This window comes from Muntiacus reevesi, chromosome 19 (genome assembly GCF_963930625.1).
Source record: "Muntiacus reevesi chromosome 19, mMunRee1.1, whole genome shotgun sequence".
Taxonomy (NCBI): Eukaryota; Metazoa; Chordata; class Mammalia; order Artiodactyla; family Cervidae; genus Muntiacus; species Muntiacus reevesi.
Genome location: NC_089267.1, coordinates 23874818 through 23901906, shown reverse-complemented (window position 1 = coordinate 23901906; position 27089 = coordinate 23874818). Strand labels below are relative to the sequence as shown.

Sequence of the window (27089 nt, the reverse complement as noted above, 5' to 3'; positions counted from 1 at the left end):
TTTAAAATTTGTAGAAAAGTTTCAAATACAGTACAAAAAGCTCTAATTCCTCCCCTCATCTACATTTTCCAACTGTTCACATAACCTCCTCTACCCTTGTTTTCTCACATGTTACATTAATGCCCACTGTCATTAATCTTTTTCGGAACTGTTTGAGAAATTGCAGATATGATTTCCCATCACCCCTACATATTTCATTGCATTTCTCAGTAGCAAGAGCATTCTTGTCAAATCACCATCAAGCCCCAAAGTCTGGAAACAGCATTGATAGTGCTTCTGTCCGATCTTGGACCCCTTCAGATTTTACTGATTATAGCCTCTCCAGGAAAATGTGCTGCGTTGATCCATCATGTCATTCTCCTCCAGTCTGGAATACTTCCTCAGTCTTTTCCTTATCTTTTGTGTCTTTAAGAGTTGTACAGTACATAGCTTATATTCTGAAGGTTGACCCTTAACCAGGTCCATCTGATGTTCCTTCCGTGACCAGACTCTGGTAATGCTCTTGGGAGGAATACCACAAAAATGATACCGTGTTCTTAGTGCATTGCATTATGGGTCACACAGAAGCGGCCCCTCCTGGAGATCTTAATCATCTGGTCATGTTTTTCCGTCAAGTGGAGAAACTTTATCATTTCTGATAAAGAAATATCAGAACTCTGATAAAGTGATTCACCATTTTCTTTTCAACTAGTATGTTCCAGGGGATGGTAACCCAGGATACACCAATATCTTGTTTTATTGTTGACAGCCACCATAATGATGAGTTTGCTATTCCATCATTCCTTCTGCATTTGTAAGTTGGCATTCTATAAGGATTAATTTCCCCTTCCTTCCCATTAATTTGTTGATTTATATTGGTATGGATTCAGAGATTCCAGTATAATTCATTGGGTTATAATTTAATTCTATCATGATTTTGTTACTCAAATCGTCCTAGATTTGAAACTATGGGAGTCCCTTTGAGGTGGCTGCTCTGTCCTTTTGAAATATCCTCATTAGTTTTCGTGTTTCTTATTTTCTGGCATTTTTTGACTTTCCACTATTTTGTAGTTTATTATTTAATTATATTTGAAATTAAGTGTGGTTATGAGTATGTTTTATAATTCTTTTTATGTTGTTATGAAAAGTCAAATTGGAGGCACTTAACTATTTTACTATTTCTGAAGATCTTAAAAAATGGCCAGGGTATTTCTTCAGGGACTTCTCTTTTAATAGTTTTTGACAAGGGGAAATTTCCAAGTTCATAAAACCAAAGGAATTTTTTAGAAGTAAAAAGGAGGCAGGTTTTTATCACTTCTTTTTTCTTTTTTAAGCTTTAGATGTTTTATCAAAGGGCAAATTTCATCCAGGCTAGGAGGCAAATAGGAAGACTTCTGTGGCATTTACTTCCCTGACTTACTTGTCTGAGAGAGTTGTTTCCAGATCTTCCGATGTTCATTACTAGACTTCCATTGTGCCTTCTCCTCCTCCTTCCATTATGTCTTAACCTGAAGTGATCTTATTAATGAACTTAATTTGTCATGAGTTTATATTAGTGAGTGAACTGTTTTCACCTTTGCAGCAAACATAACCCAAAATCTTTACTGTTTCTATTAGATATACTTAAAACTAAAGTCATCTGCGAAAGTTTGAAATATTGTTCTTGCTTGTGAATTAAACATCGTAGAATTAGTTTGGTTATGTTGTATTGCAGATATAGTTTTTTATTAGACTGGGAATAAGGAATTCATTTTAAAACTGTGCCTTGGCACAGCTTAATTGGAAAACTTTTGTATTTTTGGTGTAGTGATGTTGGCTTTTAGTCCTACTGTTGAATTCATTTACCCAACCAAATCCTGTTAATATGATTGAAGCTTAAAAATAAGAATTGCACATTATAATCAAGTTAAGGTATTATTCATTAAACCCAGAACATTTTTATGTTTTTTAAACCTGGGATATTTTGAAAGTTGTAAGGCATAATAAAAGCATCGCAGCTTAGTTATTTGTGAAGAATTATCAAAACTGATGATTGAAAAAGGATTTTTTCCACTGTTTGACAATTTAAATTGTGGTGAAGAAACTGCTGCTCAACAAATTCTGCTTCGTCTAGACCAGATTCTTCCTGCTCTAGTATATTGGATTTGGGGCCTGCATCAAGACACTCTGTACTCTTTATATCCTTTTACCTTTTTTATTTTGTCTCTTTTGCTTGATATACTCTTTCTTCTTTCCTCAGCTGTAAAATTCTGGTAATCTTTTAAGACCAGGCTTAATTGTTACGACCTCTGACACTTTCCCAACCCTTCCCAGCGGAATACATCAGTCTAGCATCTGTGTTCTTCTAGTAGTTTACTCCTATTACTCGTAGAAACTTATCACATAAAGTTACTGTTGACTCTTGGTATTTGTGAGTTTATTCACAATTTCAGCTGTTTGCAAATGACCCTGAAGATCTGTGTAACATTCATTTGTTAAGGGCATACATTCAACTTGTGTGTTTGATGTTATAGGAGTTGCTCAGCTGTTGAGTGACTGTAGCTTCTTGTCCAGGTTCCACATAACCATATGAAACGATTAGGAGCTGTGTTTCTTTGTGAAAGATGTCCTTTCATAGAAATCCAACTGCTAAGCTTGTGATAAAAATGATGACAAAGTGAAGAAATCTGATAAAGGACTCCAGAGTTGGATTTGGGGGTAAATTTTAATTGTGATAGAAATGAATTTTGTGGTGGCTCAGAGCAGTGAACAGAACATATTTTTCATTTTTCATCTGGGAAACAGAAAAAAAATGATTCTTTAAATTGTTTTCAGTAGGTGCTCCAATCACAAAATCTGTGTCGCAAATGGGAAGTGCAACTCTAATGACATTTGGAAATAGTCTGAGGCGTGAAGATTCACAGGAAGATAAATGACTGTCAGAACTGATTGATGGAAAACTTATGTATAAATATAGGGTTTTTTTTTTTCTTTTTTAAAAAAAGTTGAAATTTAATTTGTATACCATGAAAATCACAGTTTTATTTTATTTTTAAATAAGATTGAATTTGTTATAATATTGTTTCTGTTTCATATTTTGGTTTTTTTGGCCACGAGGCATGTGGAATCATAGCTCCCCCAACCAGGGATCGAACCCACACCCCTAACATTGGGAAGCAAAGTCTTAACCATTGGACTTCCAAGGAAGTCCAGAAAAATCATAGGTTTTAAGTGTGCAACCCCACAGTTTTTAGCATAGCCATAAGGTTATTTAACCATAGCTGCTGTCTAATGCCACAATGTTTTTATCATCCCCTAAGGAAACCCCATTCACACAAACAGTCTCTCCTGCTGTTTTCCTTTCCAACCATTTATCTGTCTCTGTGGATTTACCTATTCTAGCTGACTATTAACTATATGGATTTTTAAATAGTTGCTTTTATCATAGGGGGATAGTAGTAAAAACAGAATTAAGATAAGATACCATTCCATCATCATAATCTGGGCATAGTACAGATTTATAGCTCCTACTTAACAGATTGCAAACAATCCATTGGTATGAAGTATATTAATAAATATACAGTAGATGATTTTAAATGCTGTTTTTTAATTTTTTTAGTACATTTTGGAAGTACGTGATTAAATTTATTGGCTCATTCAAGACTAGTAAGTTAAAAACAAGTTTGTTAATGATAATGATAACCTAAATGATGTCCTTTCATGCTCAAACTCAAAGATCAAGTAAAAAAATAATCTAGAATATGTAAATATGTTTTTCTGCTGTTAAGCCAAATGCCAGTGACTTAGTTTTACCAGTTTAATATTCAGTTCAGTTCAGTTCAGTTGCTCAGTCGTGTCCGACTCTTTGTGACCCCATGAATCACAGCACGCCGGGCCTTCCTGTCTATCACCAACTCCCGGAGTTTACTCAAACTCATGTCCATTGAGTTGGTGATGCCATCCAGCCATCTCATCCTCTGTCGCCCCATTCTCCACCTGCCCCCAATCCCTCCCAGCATATTTTATTCATGTCATAAATGTATGGATTTTGTCCTTTGATTTATAGATTTATCTTGGGTTTTATAAATATACAGATTATATAAGCATGAGGAATTTATATTTGTATACATTTAAATAGCATTTTAACAATAATACCTTGTCACTTTGCCAGAAAATAAGATTCTTTTCTTTAAAAAAGGGTACATTACTAAATTTGACAGTTTCAGACATCTAGAAGCCCTGCTGCTTGCAAGCCTAAGGTCAGAACTATATTTTCTTTCTCTTATCATTATTTTAGTCTATCAACTATGATATAGAATGTATTCTTTCATATCATAAAGACATCAGCTGATGTTATAAGAGCACATTTCTGATTGTGTAGTTAGCATTAGAGGATTGTGGTGTGAGATGAAATCCAAAATGGTCATTACTTGTTGGAAAGCCCTGGGGAAGGAGGCAGAGAATGACTTCAAGAGAATTCCTTCCACTGATAATGAAGTGAGGTGCATTATGAATGTCGTTTGGTAAGTGGGTGGTGAAGGTTCTGAGCAAGTGGTCAAGGTAGTGAGGGAGAGCTTGTTGAAGGTCACGGGGACCTAGATAACTCAGTTAGAGGGGTGGGGGAGACAGTCTTTGAGGGATCAGAGGGGGATAAGGGGGATCAGAGCTTTAAGATTTCCCATATAAGAAATGTTTGCAGAAACTGTGTCTCTAGAAATGTATGAAGATTTAAAAAGAAAACAAAAACTGGCAATCCCGGTGTTCTTAAAGGCGCGCATACCTAGGGAGCCCTCTTTCCTACTGTTCTGAATTCTGCTCCATAACTATTTCCCCCACATTTGTTACCTGCTGCTTCTGCCAGGATTGCTGCCAAAAGCCTATCGGATGCCAGGCTGAAACTGCAGCTGGACTGCTGTGCTTTTTGATGTCCTCTTCATTCGCCAAGTACAGTACATGTGCGGCACAGCGGCGGGGACCACCGCTCTTCATCGTGACTGGTTCTGTTTCATGGCAGAGGATTGATGCCCTCTGCAGTGTTCTAGCGCTAGTTTGTCTCAATTATCTTTACATAACAAAGTTATTAGAGGTCTCAAGATGTCATTAAAATTTTGCATGGACATTTCATTTTAAAGGGGAAAACATATGGTGTAGTGGACTTTATATTTGGGGAATTTATAAAAATCCCTAGCTGAATCAGTCTGTCAGGAATGTCAGAGTTGTTGTGTACTGTATTTGTCTTCTTGTGCTCTTGCGGGATCCTTTAGGGTCGAATTGTCATCTTGTATTTTTGTGGTTTAAATGCTTGGCATTCTTCAATAAAACATACCAGTATTCTCTCATATTTACAGGTAAAAAGTTAAACTGCTGCTTTTAAAAAATGCAGATGGTTTATGGATTCTGTGGACAGTTAACATATGTGAAATGAAATGGTGCAGCCTGAAGGGAGAGTAGGTCCCATTCCACCTGGATCAACCCCCTTGATGGTCCTGTGCGGGATACACCTGTGAGGGTTCATTACAGTCAGCTCTTCCTTCTTCAGATACACCGAGGAGATGGTACCCTGGCACCCCTGCTTGAAACTCATCAGCAACTGCGAGCAGAAGCTTTCCAGTCACACATCGAGGCGCTTGATAACAATGGAAAAGGTGAAGGAATTTGAGGTAAATTATCCAAGTTTTTTTTTTTTTTCAGATAAATTCCAGAAGAATTAGACATAGATTTTTGTAATTTCCTCTCATGAAGTTTGGTTAATGTTAGTCCTAGATTTTTTTAAGTTTTTAATGAATTCAGGAGGAGGCAACAATTGAACAGGTTTGTGGCATTTGGTGGGGTAGGAATAGAATATAGAAACTGAAGAATAGAAAAAATGGTTGACCTTTATTTTTTGGGCTATGTTTGTTATCCTTGGGCTAACTTAGTTATAGAACAGAGCACTGTTAATTAAACAACCAAGGTGTAATTAGCAATGTACTAGTTACCCTTTTTCTTCAAAAGCAGAACCTGCTTGACTGCAGACTCTACTGAAGAGAATATGTCACTTTATTTAAGGGAGAAGGACCCATCTGTTAGGGTCCAACATGTGTTACCCTTCTTTCGTTCTTTCTCTCCCACACACAATTCATTTCAGGTTGAAAAGAAAGAATAAAACATCTGTTATTTCATACCAAGATCAGAATTGATATGAATAATGCCTCCTCATGGAGCTTAATTAAATCTGCAGAATTCATCTTGGTCTGTACAGATCTTGATTAACAACTAAAGCACTTCCATATTCACTAAACTTGGGTAAGCCCCATGAGTCCTTTGGATCTGGAGGGCAAGCAGAAAAGAATAGAGTGTTACTGCCTGAGGATTTTGTCTTACTCGTCCTTAACTCTGCATTTCATTCTTTTCATGTGCTTCACAGCTTATGGATTCTTTCACAATAATAAAGACTAATATTTGTTATTCTACATAGTTATTGTGTTTTTTTCCTTTTAATTTCTATTTCCTATCTATCGCTAATATAGGCCCTTGTTACCATATACCTGGTTTATGCTGATAAGCTCCTAAATTACCTCTCCTCCTGCTTTTCACACCTCTAGTTCTTATATGTTAAATGTGCATGCGTGCTAAGACTCTTCAGTTGTATCCAACTTTTTGTGAACCTATGGACTGTAGCCTGCCAGGCCTCTTCTGTCCATGAGATTCTCCAGGCAAGAATACTGGAGTGGGTTGCCATGCCCTCCTCCAGGGGAGTCTTCCCAACCTAGGTATTGAACCTGCGTCTCTTAAATCTCCTGCATTGATAGGCAGCTTCTTTACCACTAGTGGCACCTGTGAACCCCTATATGTTAAATAAATCTTCCTAAAACACTGCGTTGGTTAGGTCACTTCTTTATGCAAGAATTTTAGTGACTCATTTTTATTACAGATTAAGGTTCAGAATCTTCAGTATGACATTTTTCTCAGTAATTGGGCTTTAGTAGCAGGGCATTACTGAAAGTTAAGATGTGTGTATATACACACATATATGTGTGTGTATCAGTTCAGTTCACTTGCTCAATCGTGTCTAACTCCTTGTGACCCCATGGACTGCAGCATACCAGGCCTCCCTGTCCATCACCAACTCCCGGAGTTTACTCAAACTCATGTCCATTGAGTCAGTGATGCCATTTAACCATCTCATCCTCTGTCATCCCCTTCTCTCCCCACCTTCAATCTTTTCCAGCATCAGAGTCTTTTCAAATGAGTCATCTCTTTGCATCAGGTGGCCAAAGGATTGGAGTGTCAGCTTCAGCATCAGTCCTTCCAATGAATATTCAGGATTGATTTCCTTTAGGATGGACTGGCTGGATCTCCTTGAAGTCCAAGGGACTCTCAAGAGTCTTCTGTAACACCACAGTTCAAAAACATCAGTTCTTCGGCGCTCAGCTTTCCTTATAGTCCAACTCTCACATCCATACAATGACCACTGGAAAAACCATAGCTTTGACTAGATGGACCTTTGTTGGCAAAGTAATGTCTCTGCTTTTTAATATGCTATCTAGGTTGGTCATAACTTTTCTTCCAAGGAACAAGCGTCTTTTTATTTCACGGCTGCAGTCACCATCTGCAGTGATTTTAGAGCCCCCAGAAATAAAGTCTGTCACTGTTTCCACTGTTTTCCCATCAATTTGCCCTGAAGTGATGGCACCAGATGCCATGATCTTAGTTTTCAGAATGTTGAGCTTTAAGTCAACTTTTTCGCTGTCCTCTTTCACTTTCATCAAGAGGCTCTTTAGTTCTTTGCTTTCTGTCATAAGGGTGGTGTCATCTGCATTTCTGAGGTTATTGGTATTGCTCCCAGCAGTCTTGATTCCAGCTGTGCTTCATCCAGCCCAGCGTTTCTCATGGTGTATTCTGCATACAAGTTAAATAAGGGTGACAATATACAGCCTTGACTTACTCCTGTCCCGAATTGGAACCAGTCTGTTCCATGTCCAGTTCTAACTGTTGCTTCCTGACCTGCATACAGGTTTCTCAAGAGGCAGGTCAGGTGGTCTGGTATTCCCATCTCTTTCAGAATTTTCCAGAGTTTGTTGTGGTCCACACAGTCAAAGGCTTTGGCTTAGTCAATAAAGCATAAGTAGATGTTTTTGCTTTTTTGATGATCCAGCAGATGTTGGCAATTTTGATCTCTGGTTCCTCTGCCTTTTCTAAATCCAGCTTGAACATCTGGAAGTTCACAGTTCACATATTGCTGAAGCCTGACTTGGAGAATTTTAAGCATACTTGACTAGCGTGTGAGATGAGTGCAATTGTGTGGCAGTTTGAGCATTCTTTGGCATTGCCTTTCTTTGGGATTGGAATGAAAACTGACTTTTTCCAGTCCTATGGTCACTGCTGAGTTTTCCAAATTTGCTGGAATTCCATCACCTCCACTAACTTTGTTCGTAGTGATGCTTCCTAAGGCCCATTTGACTTCACATTCCAGGATGTCTGGCTCTAGGTTAGGGATCACACCAATGTGATTATCTGTTTCATGAAGATCTTTTCTTGTATAGTTCTGTGAATTCTTGCCACCTCTTCTTAGTATCTTCTGTTTCTGTTAGGTCTATGCCATTTCTGTGCTTTATTGACCCCATCTTTGCATGTATGTATTACATCTTTATCTGTTCGTCCATCAGTGATAGGTTACTTCTATATGTTGGCTATTGTAAATAATACTGCCTTGAATGTGGGGTTGTATATAGCATTTCAGATTAGTGTTTTCATTTTCTTAAGATTAATTCTCAGAAGTGGAATTGCTGATTCACATGGTTGTTCTGTTTTTAATTTATAGGATCTTCATACTGTTTTCCATTGGAGAAGGAAATGGCAACCCACTCCAGAACTCTTGCCTAGAGAATCCAGTGGGCAGAGGAGCCTAGTGGGCTGCTGTCCATGGGGTTGCACAGAGTCGGACACGACTGAAGCGACTTAGCATGCATGCATGCATTGGAGAAGGAACTGGCAACCTACTCCAATATTCTTGCCTGGAGAATCCCAGGGACGGAGGAGCCTGGTGGGCTGCCGTCTGTGGGGTCGCACAGAGTCAGACACGACTGAAGCGACTTAGCATGCATGCAAGCGTGGGAGAAGGAAGTGGCAACCCACTCCAGTGTTCTTGCCTGGAGAATCCCAGGGACAGAGGAGCCTGGTGGGCTGCTGTCCGTGGGGTCGCACAGAGTCGGACACGACTGAAGCGACTTAGCAGCAACAGCGGCAGCATACTGTTTTCCATTGTGGCTGCACAGATTTACCTTCCTTCCAACAAAGCACATAGGTTCCCTTCCGTTTGTATCCTCACCAACACTTGTTATTTCCTTTGGAGAATGGCTGTTCTAACAGGTGTGAGGTGTTAACTGATTATGGCTTTCTTTGGTTTGTATTTCCCTGATTAGTCATTTTGAGCATCTTTTCTGGTATGCATTATCTGTATGTGTCTTTCAGCTATTTGGGGTTTTGTTTTTGTTTTTTGGCAATTCCATACAAATTTTAAAATTGTTCCATTTCTTTGAAAAATACCATTGGAATTTTTATAGGGATTGCACCGAACCTGTAGTATGGACACGTAACAATATTAAATTTTACAGTTCCTGAGTATGGAATATCTTTCTATTTATTTGTGTTGTCTTTAGTTTCTTTCATCAGTGTCATAGTTTTCAGATCTTTTACCTCCTTGGTTAAATTTATTCCTAGGTGTTTTCTTCTTTTTGATGTAATTATAAATGGAATTGTTTTCTTAATATCTGTTTCTGATAATCCGTTAGTTTATAGAAATACAACTTATTTCTGTATATTGATTTTTGTATTGTGCAGCTTTACTGCATCTGAAACTTCACAGTTTATTATTTCTAACAGTTTTTAGTGGAGTCTTTAGGGTTTTCTATATATATATTATCACATCATCTGCAAATAGTGACAGTTTTACCTTTTCCTTTCCATTCTGAATGCCTCTTATTTCTTGTTCTTGCCTAATTGCTTTGGTTAGCACTTTCAATACTGTATTGAATAAAATTGTCAAGAGTGGGCATCCTTGTCTTGATCTTAGAAGAAAAGCTTTAAGCTTTTTCACTCTTGAGTATGTTATCTGTAGACTTATCATACGTGGCCTTTATTATGTTGAGGTACATTCCTTATATACCTGCTTTGTTGACAGGTTGTTTTTTTTTTTTTTTTTAATCATAAATGGATGTTGAATTTTGTCAGGTGCTTTTTCTGTATCTATTGAGATGATCATATGATTTTTATTCTTCCTTTTGTTGATGTGGTATATCATGTTGATTGATCTGTGAGTATTAAACTGTTGCATCCCTGGAACTGTTGCATCAATCCCACCTGATCATGGTTTATAATTCTTTTAAATATTGTTGAGTTTGGTTCAGTAATAGTTTGTTTAGGAGTTGTATATCTGTATTCATCAAGGATATTAGCCTGTAATTTCTTTTGTTGTGGTATCTTTGTCTGGTTTTGGGTACAGCTGGGCTTATAGAATGAGTTTGGAATTGTTCCCTCGTCTTCTATATTTTGAATAGTTTGAAAAAGTTGGTATTAATTCTTTGAATGCTTGGTAGGAATCACTGAATGAAGCTCTCTGGTCCTCTGCTTTTGTATGTTTAGAAGCTTCTGATCACTAATGCACTCTACTGATTTCCCTGCTGGCTCAGATGGTAAAGAGTCCTCCTGCAGTACAGAAGACCGGGGTTGGATCCCTGGGTAAGGAAGATCCACTGGAGAAGGGGATGGCTGTGCTGTGCTATGGTTAGTTGCTCAGTTGTGTCTGCCTCTTTGCAACCCCATGGACTACAGCCCGCCAGGCTCCTCTGTCCATGGGGATTCTCTAGGCAAGAATATTGGAGTGGGTTGCCATGCCCTCCTCCAGGGAAACATCACAACCCAGTGATCGAATGCAGGTCTCCCACATTGCAGGTGGATTCTTTACTGTCTGAACCACCAGCGAAGCCCAGCGAATGGCTCCCCAGTCCAGTATTCTTGCCTGCAGAATTCCATAGATGGAGGAGCCTGGTGTCTACAGTTTATGGGGTTGCAGAGTCAGACAGGACCAAGCGACTAACACTTCACTGTCACTTTCTCAGGCTCTGTGAGTAATTGGTCTGTTCAGATTTTTTGTGTCCTCTACTCAGTCTTAGAAGGAATTTCTAGGAATTTATTAGAATTCTCTAGCAGTCTTTCTAGGAATTTATCCCATTTCTTCTAGATTGTATAACTTGTTGGCATGTAAATGTTAACGGTGGTCTCTTGTCCTTTCTTTTTCCCCTGTAGTGTCAAAGTCTCTTCTTTCAATTCTGATTTTACTTATTTGAGCCTTTTTTATACTTAATGAGTCTGGCTGAAGGCTTACCAGTTTTATCTTTTCAAGGAACCAGTTCTTAGTGTCATTTATCTTTTCTATTATCCTTTTAGTCTCTATTTCATTTATTTCTGCTCTGATCTATATTTCCTTCTACTCTGGGCTTTGTTCCTCTTTTTCTAGTTTGTCGAAGTGTAAAGTTAGGTTGTTTATTTAATGCTTATTTTAATACATTTGAAAAATTAATATTACCAACAGGTTTTTCAGTTTTAAGTCTTGATATTAGAAAGTACAGTGAATGACATCAGCAGTCGTTACTCTGTGGCCCCCATAAAAAGTGCACCATATGGTATTTATGAAGGCTTGAAGCACTATTCTAAAGAATTGGAAGGATAACAGTCTAGAGAAAAGGCTTTAATAATTACTGGAGCCCCATGATTAACCAGTCATTTCTGTTTTAATGACAGAATTAAGACCCATTGTGGACCATTTAACGTTTGCTCTCCTCTGAGTTTGATTTGTTTAAGAAAGTCTGGTATTTTTTTGATAGATTTATATTTTCCCAAGCAAATGTAATACACAGAAGAGGAAATAGAGGATGATCTAAGGATGCTTCCAAGAATATTTCTGCTATCTAAAAATAAAGGCACTCTCCTCTAAGATATGCTTAATATTGAATATTTTACTTTTGTCCTTTCAAATTAACTTATAAAGTAAGGAAATCCTGTTGCTTGAGTAATTTTTTGAAATGGCCTTCCCTTTATAAGATCAAATTTACTCAGTGAGTTTTAATTTGCATGGAGTTTATTATAACTGAGATTACTTTGTCATGTTGAATTAGTCATGTTTGGCTTTCATTTAATTGCTTCATTTCTACCTTCTGTTTGTATGGAGAGGAGTGTATATAATTGCAGCAAGATCCCAGTCCTTTATAATGAAAGTGATGACATAAAATTGTCAAACAGTTCTCATGTACATCTAACAAATTATTCTTGACCTTGTTCAGTGTTGTTGATGTTGGCAGTGGAAGACTATTAATTTTAGATTTTTACACTTTTGTATACTGTGTCTCTTCATTTTTGATTTGTCACTTGTTAGGATTAACTTCAGTATAACTTTTGGTCCAGCTGATACGTTGTTATAAAGTGTTCTCCCTCTCCCCCCTTTTAAAAGGTAAACATAAGTTATAAATGTAAAAAAATATCTAAAGTGTGTGGATAGTTCATAAAATTTTGTATCTTTATTGGCTATGGTTTTTAGACTTACTGAACATTTGTAGTAAGGAAGAAAATTTTTGCTGTGTTAAAATGTGAAAATGCACGTTAAGAAAAGCCAGTTTTTTGTCATTATTCCCTGTTGATATAATCTGAAAGCTAAATGAATGACAAATAGCCCTTTATAAGGCTTTATTTTTTGCAGAAGTTTCACATCGATTTGACCTTATTATTGTGCATATGGTTAGAGATGAGGAAGTGCCCAAGGGCTAGCCCAGTCCGCTTAAGTAGGAAGTGGCCAGTTTGAGACCAAAACTCCTCTTTGTACCTGAAATTCTATATCCTTTTTTCAACATCGTGTTGCCTCTTTACCAAAACACAATCCTTTAGAATCCTTTAGAATATGCCGAGATTAAAAGGCAGACATTCTTGAGTGGCATGTTACAAGTTTCTTTTTAAGATGGTCTTTTCTCATGCCTCATGAAGCCATGGTAGAATGGGATTTGTTGTACTAGAACTTATTTTTCCTGCTGATACAGTGTGTAGTCAATGCTGCCATATATAGTTGTGGTCACAGTGGTTACTCATATAAAACATTTTTCTCATATAAAATTCATAGGAGAAAAATGCTGATCTCTAGAGTTATCCAGAAGAATACGAGTGCAGTAGTTTGTCTTCAGTCAAAATTACCCAAAATAATCCTCTGTGTTCTATACCAGTATGCTTGGACAGACGAATGTATACCCAAGGCAGCCATTTTCAAGATCTCCTTGAAATTTTTTTTTAAACATTCATACAACTTTTATATGCTATAAAAGTACTTGGTTAAATATAAGAAAATTATCTTAAATTGCCATTGCACTAAATAGGCCATCATGTGCCCTATTTCTTTGTGGCTTATTTACTTGACTCCTGCCTAGTTACTCTGCTGGTGATTTGAGAAGTACCGAAGTATGGGTAAATTAATTTTAGATATCAAGGACATTAATTTAGACTAAAGTTATAGTATGAGTCATTTGTCATTATTTTTTTTTTAGTAGCTAGGCAGTATAGTTCACATGACTTAAAACAGAGAATATTGGGAGGTCATAGTGGCAGGTGATGAAAGTTAATGTAATTTTTTATTTTGGACCAAATGAAAGAGTCCCGTAACATGAAGCCTATGAATGCTTCATTAATCATAATGGAAGGTGGCCAAAACTGAAAGACTTGACTAAAGGACTGAAAGATTTTAAAGCTGTGGAGGGAGAAAAGAGCCATTAACATACCACTAGCAACAACAGTGTTTCAAATGAGGAAGAGAGAGAAGAGAGACTGAGGTCACTTGTTTGAGAAAATGTCTTATGGATGGCTTGAAGTGGAAGAAATTTGACTTCGTCTGAGTAGTTGACATATGAGAAGGATAGCAGTGTTGCTGATCATAAACTCTGGTATTCTGCTGACTTCATGCTGTGCCTGTTTCCATTATGCATTACCCTCTCCCAGGGTCAGCCTTGTTAGCTGTTTTTCCTTTGGCAGCCATTTGAATTAAAGGTTGTCTCTTCCTGTTGACCTTTCTTTCTGAAATACTTTGTTTTTTGCCTATCCCTTGCCAGGGTGAATGGGTATATTCCTTTCAATCAGAGAGGAAAGATTAAAAATTAGGTATGAAGTATTTCGATCTTAAGCCTAGTGGAAAATAGATGCTAGTTTATTTATCAGTGACAAAAATAAGACAAAATGACACTAAGAACGTGATAGTTGGATATGAGCTCAGTCTGTGTCTTAGTACAGTACAGTGTTCATTAACATCAAAATATGTGTGTGTGTGTGTGTGAGAGAGAGAGGTCAAGGAACAGAGATGGGAAGAGAATCTTCTAAATTATTTTGCATTACAAATCAAAAGGAAGCTATTTGCATTATTTTTCAATTATATTTCAACTTGAGGTGTTTATAAAAGGCTTATAACCACAGATAGAAGCCTGATGATGTTATATATCGTATTGTATTAATTCAAGTTTAAGGATCATGCCATCTACTTACCAAGTGAATTACTTTTGCTATTAATGGTACTTTCCCATGAATTTAAATTTTAGAGAGTCATCATTTGACTTTTTCTTTTATATTTCTGCAACTAAATGACTTCGCCAGACTGAATTTTTTGTTAAATTAATGCTATCACAATATTTTGAAGCTACTGTTTCTGGTAAACCAGATAAAAACAAAACTCTGTCCCCTACTAGCTCCAAGAAGGAATCATTTAAGATACCTGGGTCTTTCTACTTATGATGCTACTTGGATATAACTCTCTTATTTGCAGGAAAAAGCAGTTCTCTGATGGCAGAGGGAGCATTCATCTTAATGTTCCAGCTCTAATGTTCATATTTTCAAACCATGACAGTAAAACAGTCTTTAATGTATTGCTCTTACAGAATCTTAGGCAGAGGTCATTTGCAAAATATAAAGTGTGATCTGGGAGTCCAAGGAATGAATGATTTAGGGAAATGAGAAGTGTATGTTCAGAGTCAGCATAATCCTCTGGAGCTTTTTTTTTTTTTTTAATAAATCTTAAATGACACATTTTCTATTTTTTGTATTTTTGTTTATCATATGGCTATTTAATTTAGAATTGTCTTTTTAGTATTTTTCAAATTGAAATACAAACTTCTCATTGTATGACCCACCAAGAACCCAACCCTGAAATTTAATATGTATTTTTTTGCCCAAATCCTAAGGGTACAGTTTAATGAATAATTATAAAGTAAACATTTCTGCATTGACCACCAAGGTCAAAATTATGGAGTATTGGAGCACCCCACTTTTCTGGCTCTTTTTGATTATAAACACCTCCTCCTGCAGGTATAAGCACTAATCTGACTCTTGTGGTAATCACTTCCTTTCACTTCCTTGCTTTCCTTTGTAATATTATCGCTAGCCAGTTCATTGCTAAGCAAAATAATTCTTTGTTTTGATCTTTATATATATAAATGAACGTGTATTTTTATTAATTTTCCTTTTAATGGGTTGTGATGGTTTTAAAAAGTCACCTAGGAGATGAAGTGTCTCCACATTAAAACAGGAGAGTTTGTATGTGCATGTCTGTGCATGCTTTGGTCTATGACTCATCCTTTGCTGCTTAGGGTAAGTAAGAGTCTTCTTAACTGTAAGTAACTATTAGATAGAGCAACTAATAAGTTGTCATTACATTTTTATCCTGTGCGTTGGCCTGTATTTTAATGTTTAGGGTTAAGTTTTGAATTTTATGAAGTTACAGATTTTAGTGGTGAGCATGTGGAATATACTCATAGTTCTATATCATCATGATAGCACAGATAATCCATGATGGGTTTTTTTGGTTTTTTTGTTGTTTGTTTTTTACAGTTAGACATTATGTGTTGAGTGCCAGATGTCAAAGTTCAGTCACTGAATGTCACTCATTTTCAGAACACTAGCTATAAAGATTTTTTAATATATTAAAATATTTTACTAGATTTTAGGTAACTTAATGCCTTACAGAGTAATTTTTTTTACAAGTATAGATTGTATGTGAATACCTAATTTAGGGAGGAAGATTTCCAACCCTTACCTTGTTCCTATTAAGAGTAATGCTAAAAGTTTCCCTTAATAGTATTGGATGCCAGACTTTTGACCTGCTTGTCCTTGGTTTGGAAATGGCCTAGTGCTGTTTATAGTTGTATAACTTTAGCACAAGTGGTTTCTATAGCTACTGTCCAGTACCAGATGTAGAACAGTGGGAAGCTTTGATAAGGGGAGCAAGGATTTTTAAACAAAAGCCGGACATGGGTAATTACCCTGAAGCTGAACTGAGTTCCATTATATCCAGCACTATCATTTACTTTTTATTTCACTCTCTGCTAATTATAAGAAGGAAAATCTACTGACTCTTTTCCTCTTCCATCTCTTTGCCTTCTTCCTCTCACCTTATTAAAGAATGTATATTATACCTTTAATCTGTTGCCCGAATCCAGAAGTTGGTCTTGACAAAATTAGGTGAGCATCACCAGTTTGGCTTTTATTACCATGACAGCATCATTGGTTTCCACTTATCACAGAATAAGTTTCATAAGCCATTTGTATTCAAGTGTTTGCAGTGAAACTGCTATGTTATATAAACTGCTGCCACTTTGAGAATATAAATGACTTTAGGTTAATACTAGTGAGGTAGAAAAAATCGTTATCTCATTATCAGGAATCGTCAGTTAAGTAAGTAAAAGGACAACTTAAACCTGACCTATAATTAAAATAAAAGGCATTTGGTTTTCTTTTAAATGGTTTTCAACTTCATCCCCAAAGTGATACCTTTCTAGGGGAAAGCTCTTGTTTTTAAACAGTAATTAATTATAAATTGATGATTATCCTTAGATATATTATTGGGGGATTCTTTAAAAGTCACTTTTGGCAGTAAGCGGTTGCTGCGAGAGAATCTTGGCTTCAGTTAGAACGTGGGTAGGGAGTGGTGTGAGAGATGAGACTGTAGAATCAAGCAAGGGGGTCCAATTTGTAGTAGAGGGTGGGCTGCAGGCAAGGAAGTTGAGGAAGTTCAAACCTGCTGACTCCTCTTTTTTCTCTATAAAGATGGATATAAGTTTTTGTTGAGAGCGAATGGAAAAAGTACCGTGGGAAATGAGAAAGGAAACTGTCTTTTACTGATCTTTACATTCAGGTATTTTTGTTGTTTTCTTCTCTGACTTGATTGTGTGCTCCCTGAGGGGAAAGCCATGGCTTTCTTCCCTCAGCTTGTGTTTATAGAACCACTTCTGTCATATGCTGAGATCGAACAGACTCATGAAACATAGTCCTTATCCTCAGAGAACTTGATGTGAGAGAAGCTTTGGTTCTGTAGTGATCTGTGCACGTTGCTATGTGAATACCGGTGGGCGCCCACCCGAGGAGACGGTGCTGGAGTCAAGAGGCCCACATTCTCAGCAAAGGTACAGAGACACGAGAGGGTGCATTCAGGAAATTCTAGACATTGAAGCATGACTGAGACACTGAGCATTTGGGGAGAGGTGGTTGGAGATAGAGTGGAAAGCAGAGGCCTGCTCAGTGTTGAAGGACTTTACCTCCCGAAGAGTTTCAAGTTTATCCGATTGGTGATGGTGAATCCTGACGGATGTGAGTTCGGAGAGTAACAGAAGTTCTTGTTTAGGAAGGTCACCCAGACTTTAATATGCAGGCAAGTTTCTGTTGTGGAAAGATGTCTGTGACACCAGCCTGGAGGCTTCTGGCATGATCTTGTGAAGACAGTGAGGCTGTCAGCTAAGAAAGATAGAACATAGAGATTGTGGGAGAGACAGTGATATTGAGAGTTTCTGGGTAGGTAGATGTGGCGGGACCTGAAGACTGACTGAATAATTGGGGAAGGGAGACAAGTCGAAGGCTAACTTAGAGATCTGGCTTGGGGTGACTGAGTAGGTGCAGGTATTGTTATCCTTGCCCCTCCGTCCCAAAGCTGCTCCCCTGGGCTACTGCAGCAGTCTTCCTGCTGGCTTTCCTGCTTCTGAGGCTTCTCCTCCCATCACATAGCATGTACAGTAGCCAGAGTATTTTTCAGAATGGAGGCAGATAATGAAACTCCCCTGCTTAAAGTTCATCAGTAACTTGCTGGGAAATTTAGACTAAAGTTCAGAATCCGTCACGTAACCTTCAGGGCCAGCCTGGACTACTTCCAGCCGTTCTCTCCCCTTTGATTTTCAGCCACCTTTCCTTTCGTTCTTCAAGCCTGAGCCGCACTGGCCTGCGCTCAGTCCCCAGGACGTACTTAGCTCCTTCTAGTCTGAATCTTTTCACATTGTGTTTCTTCCTCACTGTGCTCCTAGAATGCTCTCTTCCTGTCTCTCTTTTTTTTTTTTTTTTCCTGTCTCTTTTTACGAGTAAATTTGATTCATCTTTTGGGTCTCAGGTAAATGTCACTTCCTGTGGGAAGCCTTTCTTGTTCATTTTCTTCTCTCCCATCTAACTAGGTATCTCCTTATATTTTTATGGTACCCTTTTCTTCCCAGTATCTCATCACAGTTTGTAAGTATATGTTAGGGTGTATATTGTTTAATGTCTGTAACTCTGTGAATTAATGGAGTTTGACTGTTCTACTCCCTACTCAGTAAATATTTATGAAATAAACAGTAACTGTTCGGTGATTGTTTGGGGCCTCTCCAGAATAAAAGCAATCAAATTCAACAGTATTTAAATCATTCATTTGAAGGAAGAGTAAGAACAGCTAGTTAGAGCTATTTTCTGTTTGAAAATACACTGAATTTTGTCATTACCCTGATATCACTCCTGAAAAGTCAGTGATTTAGAATTAGTTTAATCCTATGATACCTAGGCCTTACTCTTATGAGAAGGAAACAAAAAAACAGGTGGATCGCTATACTGTGGAAATCAGAACACCTTCCTTCTAATTAAGGCGGAGATAACAAAGAATGGCAGATCTCTGGGAGAAGACAGTAGTTAGAAGAATAGTTTTACATAAGTGCAGTTCTCAGCTTTATTTTCCTTAAAGTAAGCAGTTTTATGACGTTCAGTTTGAGGACACTCTTGCATATATGTTTTCTCCCATATTAATCCAGAGTGTCATTAGTTCCACTTAAAGTAGAAGCTTTAGATGTTACTATAAAAGTTTTTTTTTTTCTTGAGAATTTGTTCCTTAAAAAGTTAACATTTATTAAATTATAAGTAGCCAAAGAACTTCCCGTTTAAAGTCTCTTGTTCTTTTTGATGCTCTACTTTTTTCCCAGATGGCTCAGTGGTAAAGAATCTGCCTGCCAATGCAGAAGACACAGGTTCAGTCCCTGGGTAGGGACGATCCCCTGGAGGAGGAAATAGCAACCCACTCCAGTATTCTTGCCTGAGAAATCTTGTGGACAGAGGATCCTGGCAGGCTGAAGTCCATGGGGTTGCAAAGGAGGAGTTGGACACGACTGAGCAACTAAACAACTTTTGATGTAGTTCAGTCGTTCAGTCGTGTCTGACTCTGCGACCCCATGAATCGCAGCACGCCAGGCCTCCCTGTCCATCACCAACTCCCGGAGTTTACTTAAACCCATGTCCATCAAGTTGGTGATGCCATCCAACCATCTCATTCTCTGTCATCCCCTTCTCCTCCTGCCCCCAATCCCTCCCAGCATCAGGGCTTTTTCCAGTGAGTCAACTCTTCGCATGAGGTGGCCAAAGTACTGGAGTTTCAGCTTCAGCATCAGTCCTTCCAATGAACACCCAGGGCTGATGTAGAGTTAGTTGTAAAAATAAAGGTTAACTTGAATAAGGCCTGGTTTATGTACTTTTTCTTTATTTTTCTAGAGAATAATTTGCAATTCTAGATTGGACATAAATGACAGTGATAAGACATTTTAGAATCTCTAGGGTAAATACGTATTGGTATATTTCCATATCATTCTTCTACAAATGAAATGATGTGAATAAATGCCAGTGCTCTCTGAAGGAAAGTGACTTTCCTGTTGCTGCTCTGTGCCTTTAGATGTTTACAGCAATCAGGACTCAGACAGTGAGGGAAGTGGAGTGCTCCTGACTGTCCTATGCATCGTGGTCCACTGGGCTTCAGATGCTCTTTACCCACATCAGGAAATACTATAAAGAAGAATTTATCTGCTCCAGCCAGCAGAGGGCACTGTACACATAAAAGTACACGGCCAATTGTAAAGCTTCCTTTGATTTTTTTTTTTCCATGGGCAATTGTGTTAAAATTCCTCGAGGAGTTTATGTAGAATTAGTAGTAGTGATAGGACCAGAAATTGGCTGGGTGGGACAGTGGTTAAAGGGGTTCTGTCTAGAAGTTTAGAGCCGAAATATGTGCTACCATGATGCTGCTGTTCGGTGAAAAACAGCCTCTAAATGTCACACTCCATTTTGAACAACCCACTAATCTACCATGCAGGAAGCTAACTCTTTAACCATTGTTTTGATGTAATGTCTACTGAAAAAAAAAAAAAATGTGTGACAGAAAAGGTACGAGCTTTAAAGCCTGATCTAGCCTACAATTCTGGCATTACATGCTAGCTGTGTTACTTGTGCAGATTATTTAAACTCTTTAAGTCTCCGTATGTGGGAAATTTAGGTAATAATCTGTGAAAAGATGCAGAAAATTAAAATAATTCACTTCTGTCAAACACATAGCTATAAATGTATATCAGTTGCTTTCTTAGATCAGAATTTGTATGTTTCTTGTCATAATTGTTGTTTGTCTTACAAAGTTAAGTGATAGATCTGAAAGCTGTGTATTCCCATTATGTAGCCAGAATTTTCCTACAGAAATTCTTGATTTCTGGTTATAAAAATGATACACAGTAGATAGTGTAATCAACAATCTTACATGTGCCAAAATTTAACCAGTAGTCATGATATTTGGGAAAGGTGGTCTGTAATCTTATATTGCCATAGTTTTTTTTCTTGGCATTTCCTGATTCTTTGTGTGTTTATTTTCCATGAAGTATATCTTGCTTACTAAAAATTGGCAGAACTCAGGGTTTATGACACGTAGATGATATCATGACTGATAGTGATAGACAGATTTGGAAGTGTCAGAGAAACCAGAGATCAAACATTGGGGCAAACTGGAGTTAGTGAGGGACTTCAAGGGTTGTGTTGCTTAAGGATACTCTTCTCCCTTTTAAATAAACTCTTGGCCTTTGAGATACTGAGTTGAAAAAAAAAATCTGCAGATATTCTTGGTTGAGATGGGCAGGGAATGTGAATAGAGAAGAGTTATCAAAAGGTGGTGAAAAATATGTGGAGTTGAATATCGTCATCTCAAGTGTGATCCCTGGTAAACTGAACTAAAGATAGGTTGAAAGAGAGAGAGAAATGAGAACAAAAAATAGACTTTGCTATTTTATTCAGCGTCAAGGTAACATAAGTTCTGAATGCTGCAAATGGTATTTTTCATAAGGACCAGAGTGTACTATTCATAGGTGTGATATTTACATATATATATGTGGACCATAAACGTACTGAATCTTTTATGTGAAACATTTTGTGAACCATGTCTTTTCCACTTAGATGAAAATGGTAGTCAAAGTCCTGGAGTATCTGACTTTCCCTGAAGCAGATTTAAGCTGCTAGTAATAGAACAGCGCTTGCCAGATCCCTGACTGAACAAGGGATTTGGAGCTTTTGGGTTCTCCAGGAGTTTTTGTTATGAATGTCTGAATTTGCAATCAGGGGGCAATCAGTCCTTGTAGAAGGAGGCATTCCAGTATAGGACTCACATTAATGCTTCTCTACTCCCTGGGAGATGAATAGGACCCCTCTCCACCCAAGGCTTCCCTGGTGGCTCAGCTGGTAAAGAATCTGCCTGCAATGTGGGAGACCTGGGTTCAATTCCTGGGTTGGGAGGATCCCCTGGAGAAGGGAACGGCTACCCACTCCAGTATTCTGGCCTGGAGAATTCCATGGACTATTCCATGGGGTCTCAAAGAGTTGGACACAACTGAGTGACTCACTTCACTGCCGCGCCCCCCGACCCCCACCCCCCGAAGAGGTTGCATTTCTAATAGTAGTCTTTCCCCACTTTTCTAGCACCATGTATTCCTCTGTTACCAGGTTGCTATAGCACTGAGCATACAATTTGTTAAGAGGCTTATTTTGCTTTTACTGTATTTTGAGTAAATCTTGAGGTCTAAACTAGTAAGATAAAGAATGCCATAGCTAGTACATGTTTTCTTGGTAATCATTCATTGGTATAGGTTATAATCACCACTTTGAGCTTTCCAGGCTTCTGCTGTTTATTCCTAGGCTCTGCCTCTGATCTTTATAGTCTTTTTATTATCATTAGTTTGCCCTGTGTATATCCTTGAAATCAAAGGCAAGCTGTCTTGTTAAGCTCTCAGTTTGTCTTCTGAGGACACCTATCTTCCATTGTGCTCTGACTTTCTCTCCTGCTTCCCCTCGTGAGCTGCATAGTTGGCAGTTTAGGTAGGTTAGACGCATGAGCAGCTGAGCCTGGCCCATCCTGGTCTTCAGCTGTCTTACCACACCTCTGCCTTTTAAGCTTGCACACTCGGATCACACATTTCTGTCCTGTCATAACCCTGCAGCCCTAGAACATTTGCTGAACTAGTCTGCTGTGCATTTTGGTGTAGAGGTGATCTTGCATGGCTTAGAGGCTTCACAGGGAGAAGAATGGACAGAAGGCAGAACTGAAGGTTCTCATTGCCTGACTGTGTTCTGATCCCTCTTGTGCAGAAGGGGAAAGTGAGAGGACATTCAGCAAACTGATGTGAAATTGAATGTCACTCCCAAACGTTAAAGGAAAAGCCTCAGCATTGGGGAGAGTTGGGACTTCTTTGGATTCAACCAGAATGCTGGTGTAGTAGATTTGCATTTTAGTAAGTTGTATTTGATCCCACTGTGGAAAATAGACTACAGAGGGACCACAAAGCCAGGGCAACTGGCTTTTCAGGAAAAAAGCAAGGAGGGATGAGGAAGGCTTAAACTGTAGTACTGGAGTTATAGATGAAGAGGAGGAGTGGATGCGAAATATTTAGGATATAGAACTTAAGATTTTAGGACTGACTTAACGTGAGAAAGAAAGAGAGAGCAGTTTGACCCAGGTTTCTGATTTTGATGACTGGGTGGAGAATGATGCAAAGAGTTGTGAGAAGTAATAGCAGGAGAGATGTCACTTCTGGACATAGCTCTATTTGTAACCAAGTAAAGGTGTTCCTGCCAGGATTAAGCTCATGCAGTTCAGCAAGTAGACAAGTTTCCTAATGATCCTATTTGATGTGTGGACAGAATGCAGAACACCTGGAGGACTAGATGAAGGCATGTCCCGTCCTTTCTTGTGACTCCTCAGGCAGACGTTTGATCAGAGTTGGCATGCACAGAGGCTCAGTGCTGGACCATCGTTCTGTACTGTGCTCTCCCCTGTGCAGTTCTGAGATGTGCACCTTGAGTCCTCCCTTCAAGTCAACTGTCCTCCTAGGGTTAGGGCATCTGTGGCTCCTTACATCTCCTAGTAGGTAAATTTTGTGTCATTGAAGTAATTCTTTTAGGTACTAGAACTAAGTTAATAGCATTTCTGATCCAGTTCTCTTCCTTTCTGGGACGCCTTTGTTCATCACATGCTTTGTTCCCGGAGATACTCCTGCTTCTCGAGTTGAGGAAAAAGTTAGCTCTTTAGGGGACCGAAAAAAAAGCCTTATTATGTTACATTTAAAGAGTGTAGTCCCTGGGTCTGATAGACCTGTGTTCAAATCCTGTGTCACTTACTAGCTGTATTATCTTGGGCCTGTACTCTTCAGTAATTCATCTCTAGATGTGATAGTAGTGTACTTATCTCTTAGAGCTGATGAGTTTATATTAGATAGTGCTCATGAAGCATTTGAGCTTCCATGGTGGCTCAAATGGTAAAGAATCTACCTGCAATGCAAGGCACCCAGATTCCATCCTTGAGTGGAGAAGATGCCCTGGAGGAGGGCATGGCAACCCACTCCAGTATTCTTGCCTGGAGAATCCAGTGGACAGAGGAGCCTGGCAGGGCTACAGTCCATGGGGTTGCAAAGAGTTGGATGTGACTAAGCAACTAACATTTCCACTTCTATGAAGCATTTAGGGTGGTGTGTGTGTGTATGTGTGTCTGACTCTGCGACTCCTTGGTCTGTAGCCCACCAGGCTCCTCTATCCATGGGATTTCCCAGGCAAGAATACTGGAGTGGGTTGTCTTTTTGGCCCATAATAAATACTACATAAATACTATCTTTCATTTGGTATTCTTTAATTTTTTACCTGTAGATAGGTAAAATTTATTTTTAAACTTTTGACATTTATATAGCCTGAAGTTAGTAACCACCATCATGTTTTCATGTGCTTGCAAGAATTTGGAAGTATAGTATTCCTAGTGCCATAGAATTTAAGTAGCCACTTTTTTTTTTAAATAAAATTAATCAGGAAATCTCAGCATGTTTAATAATTTGTTTTTTGTGTGTGATTTTTAAAAAAGCATTCTGGGGCAAAATAGTTTTGAATAAACAAATCAGCCAAAATAACTTTATTTTGGCTAAACCTGGACTATTATTAGTATTAGAGATGAGGGAAAGAATGAAGATATTCATCTCATACAGGAATGAGGAAAAGTACAAGAATATTTTGAGGATTGTTATATTCTAGATATATTTGTAGATATTGTTTTGATACTGAAACCAGGGTAATAAATTAGGCTTCATATTTTCTAATTGTGTCTCCATGTCTGTCCTCCAAATCACATTAATCCTTGTGCAGTTGAATATGAACTTGCAGAAGGGCATGGGATATAAGGTTTTATTTCTAATTCAACTTTTTTCCCATTTTGAGGTGACTAGTGGAATTGACCAAGAAGCTGATGTTTCACTGTTTTCTGTCAGTCTTATCCCTTGGTTTTCTAAACTGAAGCATGACAGTCTATCCCAGTTTCGTATTTCTAGTTTCCTAAAGATATGTCTGAGCACTAGTCCTCACCTGTCTTTGAAGTCTCAGAGTGTGAAGACCACATGTTTAGCCTGTATCTTCATCTACTGAGGTTAAAGTTGCCAGGAGTAGTTGATGTCATTAACCGAACGTGGGCGTATCCCCAGACAGTTTTACTGACCTGTATGACATCATGCAGATGAGGTCATTTGTTGGAATAGAAGCTTCTTTGCTCTTTAATTCTTACAGTCAAAGATGAACAGCATCGAAACATGTATATTATCTATGGTGAAACAGATCACCAGCCCAGGTGGGATGCATGAGACAAGTGCTCGGGGCTGGTGCACTGGGAAGACCCAGAGGGATGGGGTAGAGAGGGAGGTGGGAGGGGGGATCGGGATGGGGAATACGTGTAACTCTATGGCTGATTCAAGTCAATGTATGACAAAACCCACTACAATATTGTAAAGTAATTAGCCTCCAACTAATAAAAATAAATGAAAAAGAAAAAAACAGACGGCTTCAGCGTGTGCTGAGCGAGGAACTGGAAGCCGCTGGTGGCCGTCGGACTAGAGTTGCGGGCGATGGTTCCCCCTGCTTTCCCTCTGCCCCAGTAAGAGCATTTGTCCTCTTTGTGCAGAGGACCGTTGTGTGGATGGGGTGAGGTGAAGTAGGTGAAAGTCCTTTGGATACACAGGCATGACCCAGACGTAAAATGGTGGTATATTTCCAATTCAGATGTAATAAAGGAAAACAACTGGGTACCCGAAACTGAGATTTTGTTTAAAGTAACTGCTTTGCTTGCAGGCTAACAAAAGAAGTAACTCAAACATCTTTATTTTTTGTATTTTCTAACCAACCAGAACCGGGACCAGTATTCACATCTGCTGAGCGATCACTTTCTGCTGTACCAAGGTCATAATTCCTTCCGTGAGAAATATTTCAGTGGGGTAACAAAAAGAATTGCCAAGGAAGAAAAATCTGGCCAGGAATGAAAATTTAAGATTTTTGACAATGGAGAAAGAATAAGGATTTGATAGAAAAGACATCTGGATATGAATTTTCATGTACAATACAGAAAAAGTACTGTTTTAAATAGCTTTATATAATAAAATAAATGATACAAAGTCAGTACAGTTCTTTTAACTTTAGCTTTGTTTTATAGACTATTTTGTTGTATGTGGTCTTTTGAACTTTAATTTATATTTGTACTTTCAAGTATTATGGAAATTGAAAACAGTTATATTTTTGGTAATTGATTTATAAAGGGAACTAATCGTGTTGACTTTTTAAACAGATAATCTGCTGGATATGTTATAGGCAATTAATAGTGGTTGAGAATTTATTCATTAGGTAGACTTGTATATTTTGTTTTTGATTGTAATTGTTTTACATTGTCATTGTCACTCATAAAGCTTACTGAGGGTTTCTAAAATCATATAGTATACAGAGGGGGGTGTGATGATGGAAATGAACTTTTGTTTATAAATCCCAGACAAATAAGTAGTAACAATGATCATGGTGATAATGAGAAAGGCTAGGACCTGACAACCTAAAAAGATTCCAAACTCCTTGAGCCCTGTTCCCATCTGAAGTTCGTCTGTACCTTGGATTTGCTCCTGCATTCCTAAACCTTGACTGTCGGTCAAGTTAACTACCCACAATTTTTGGTTTAGAAAGTAACTGATAGTTAAAGCAGTAACAACAACACAAATCCTTGATGGTTCCCTAATGGTATTAAGTCTAATCAAAGCCCTTTGAAATAGAAGCTATATTTTTCTTGAAGGAGAAACTTTGCTGAGTCCACATTGTGTCCATCATGAAAATATCTTGTTTGGAAACCACTATACCCATTAATTCAGGATGCTAATAGCTTTCCTGCTTTCGGTGGCCAGAGTACCTCAGCAGGGCGGCAGTAAATGAATCCTTTCTCTCTAACCAGAGCCTATTTTTATTTATGCTGTTATTATTATTTTAGTGTTACTGCTGGCTTTTATGGACTTACAATTTGAATGTGCATAGCCTAAGACCTCCAGAAGACCAGTGCTGCCCAAGCAGAAAGGGAGCAGGCCGTCTGCTACCTTCTCCCTCTTTTTCTTGTTCTGCAGTTCTGAAGTTCAGCAGATCTCAAACAGTTCAGTGATTACTTTGTTTGGGTTTCTGGATGTGATTTGTGGTACACTGGGGAAAATCTAAAAGTA

The 27089-nt window shown here is 38.3% G+C and overlaps 1 protein-coding gene across 2 annotated transcripts in view; it reads left to right on the top strand.

Moving 5' to 3' along the window:
- TRMT11 (tRNA methyltransferase 11 homolog) overlaps positions 1 to 26323 on the top strand; it is a 48021-nt gene extending 21698 nt beyond the window's left edge. For both annotated transcript variants that reach the window (XM_065911587.1, XM_065911588.1), the window contains 2 exons: positions 5498 to 5618; positions 25752 to 26323. In XM_065911587.1, the coding sequence (XP_065767659.1) occupies positions 5498 to 5618; positions 25752 to 25883 (253 nt within the window). In that variant the 3' untranslated portion in view covers positions 25884 to 26323. The remainder of the gene's footprint in view (positions 1 to 5497; positions 5619 to 25751) is intronic.
- The last annotated feature ends 766 nt before the right edge of the window (positions 26324 to 27089 follow it).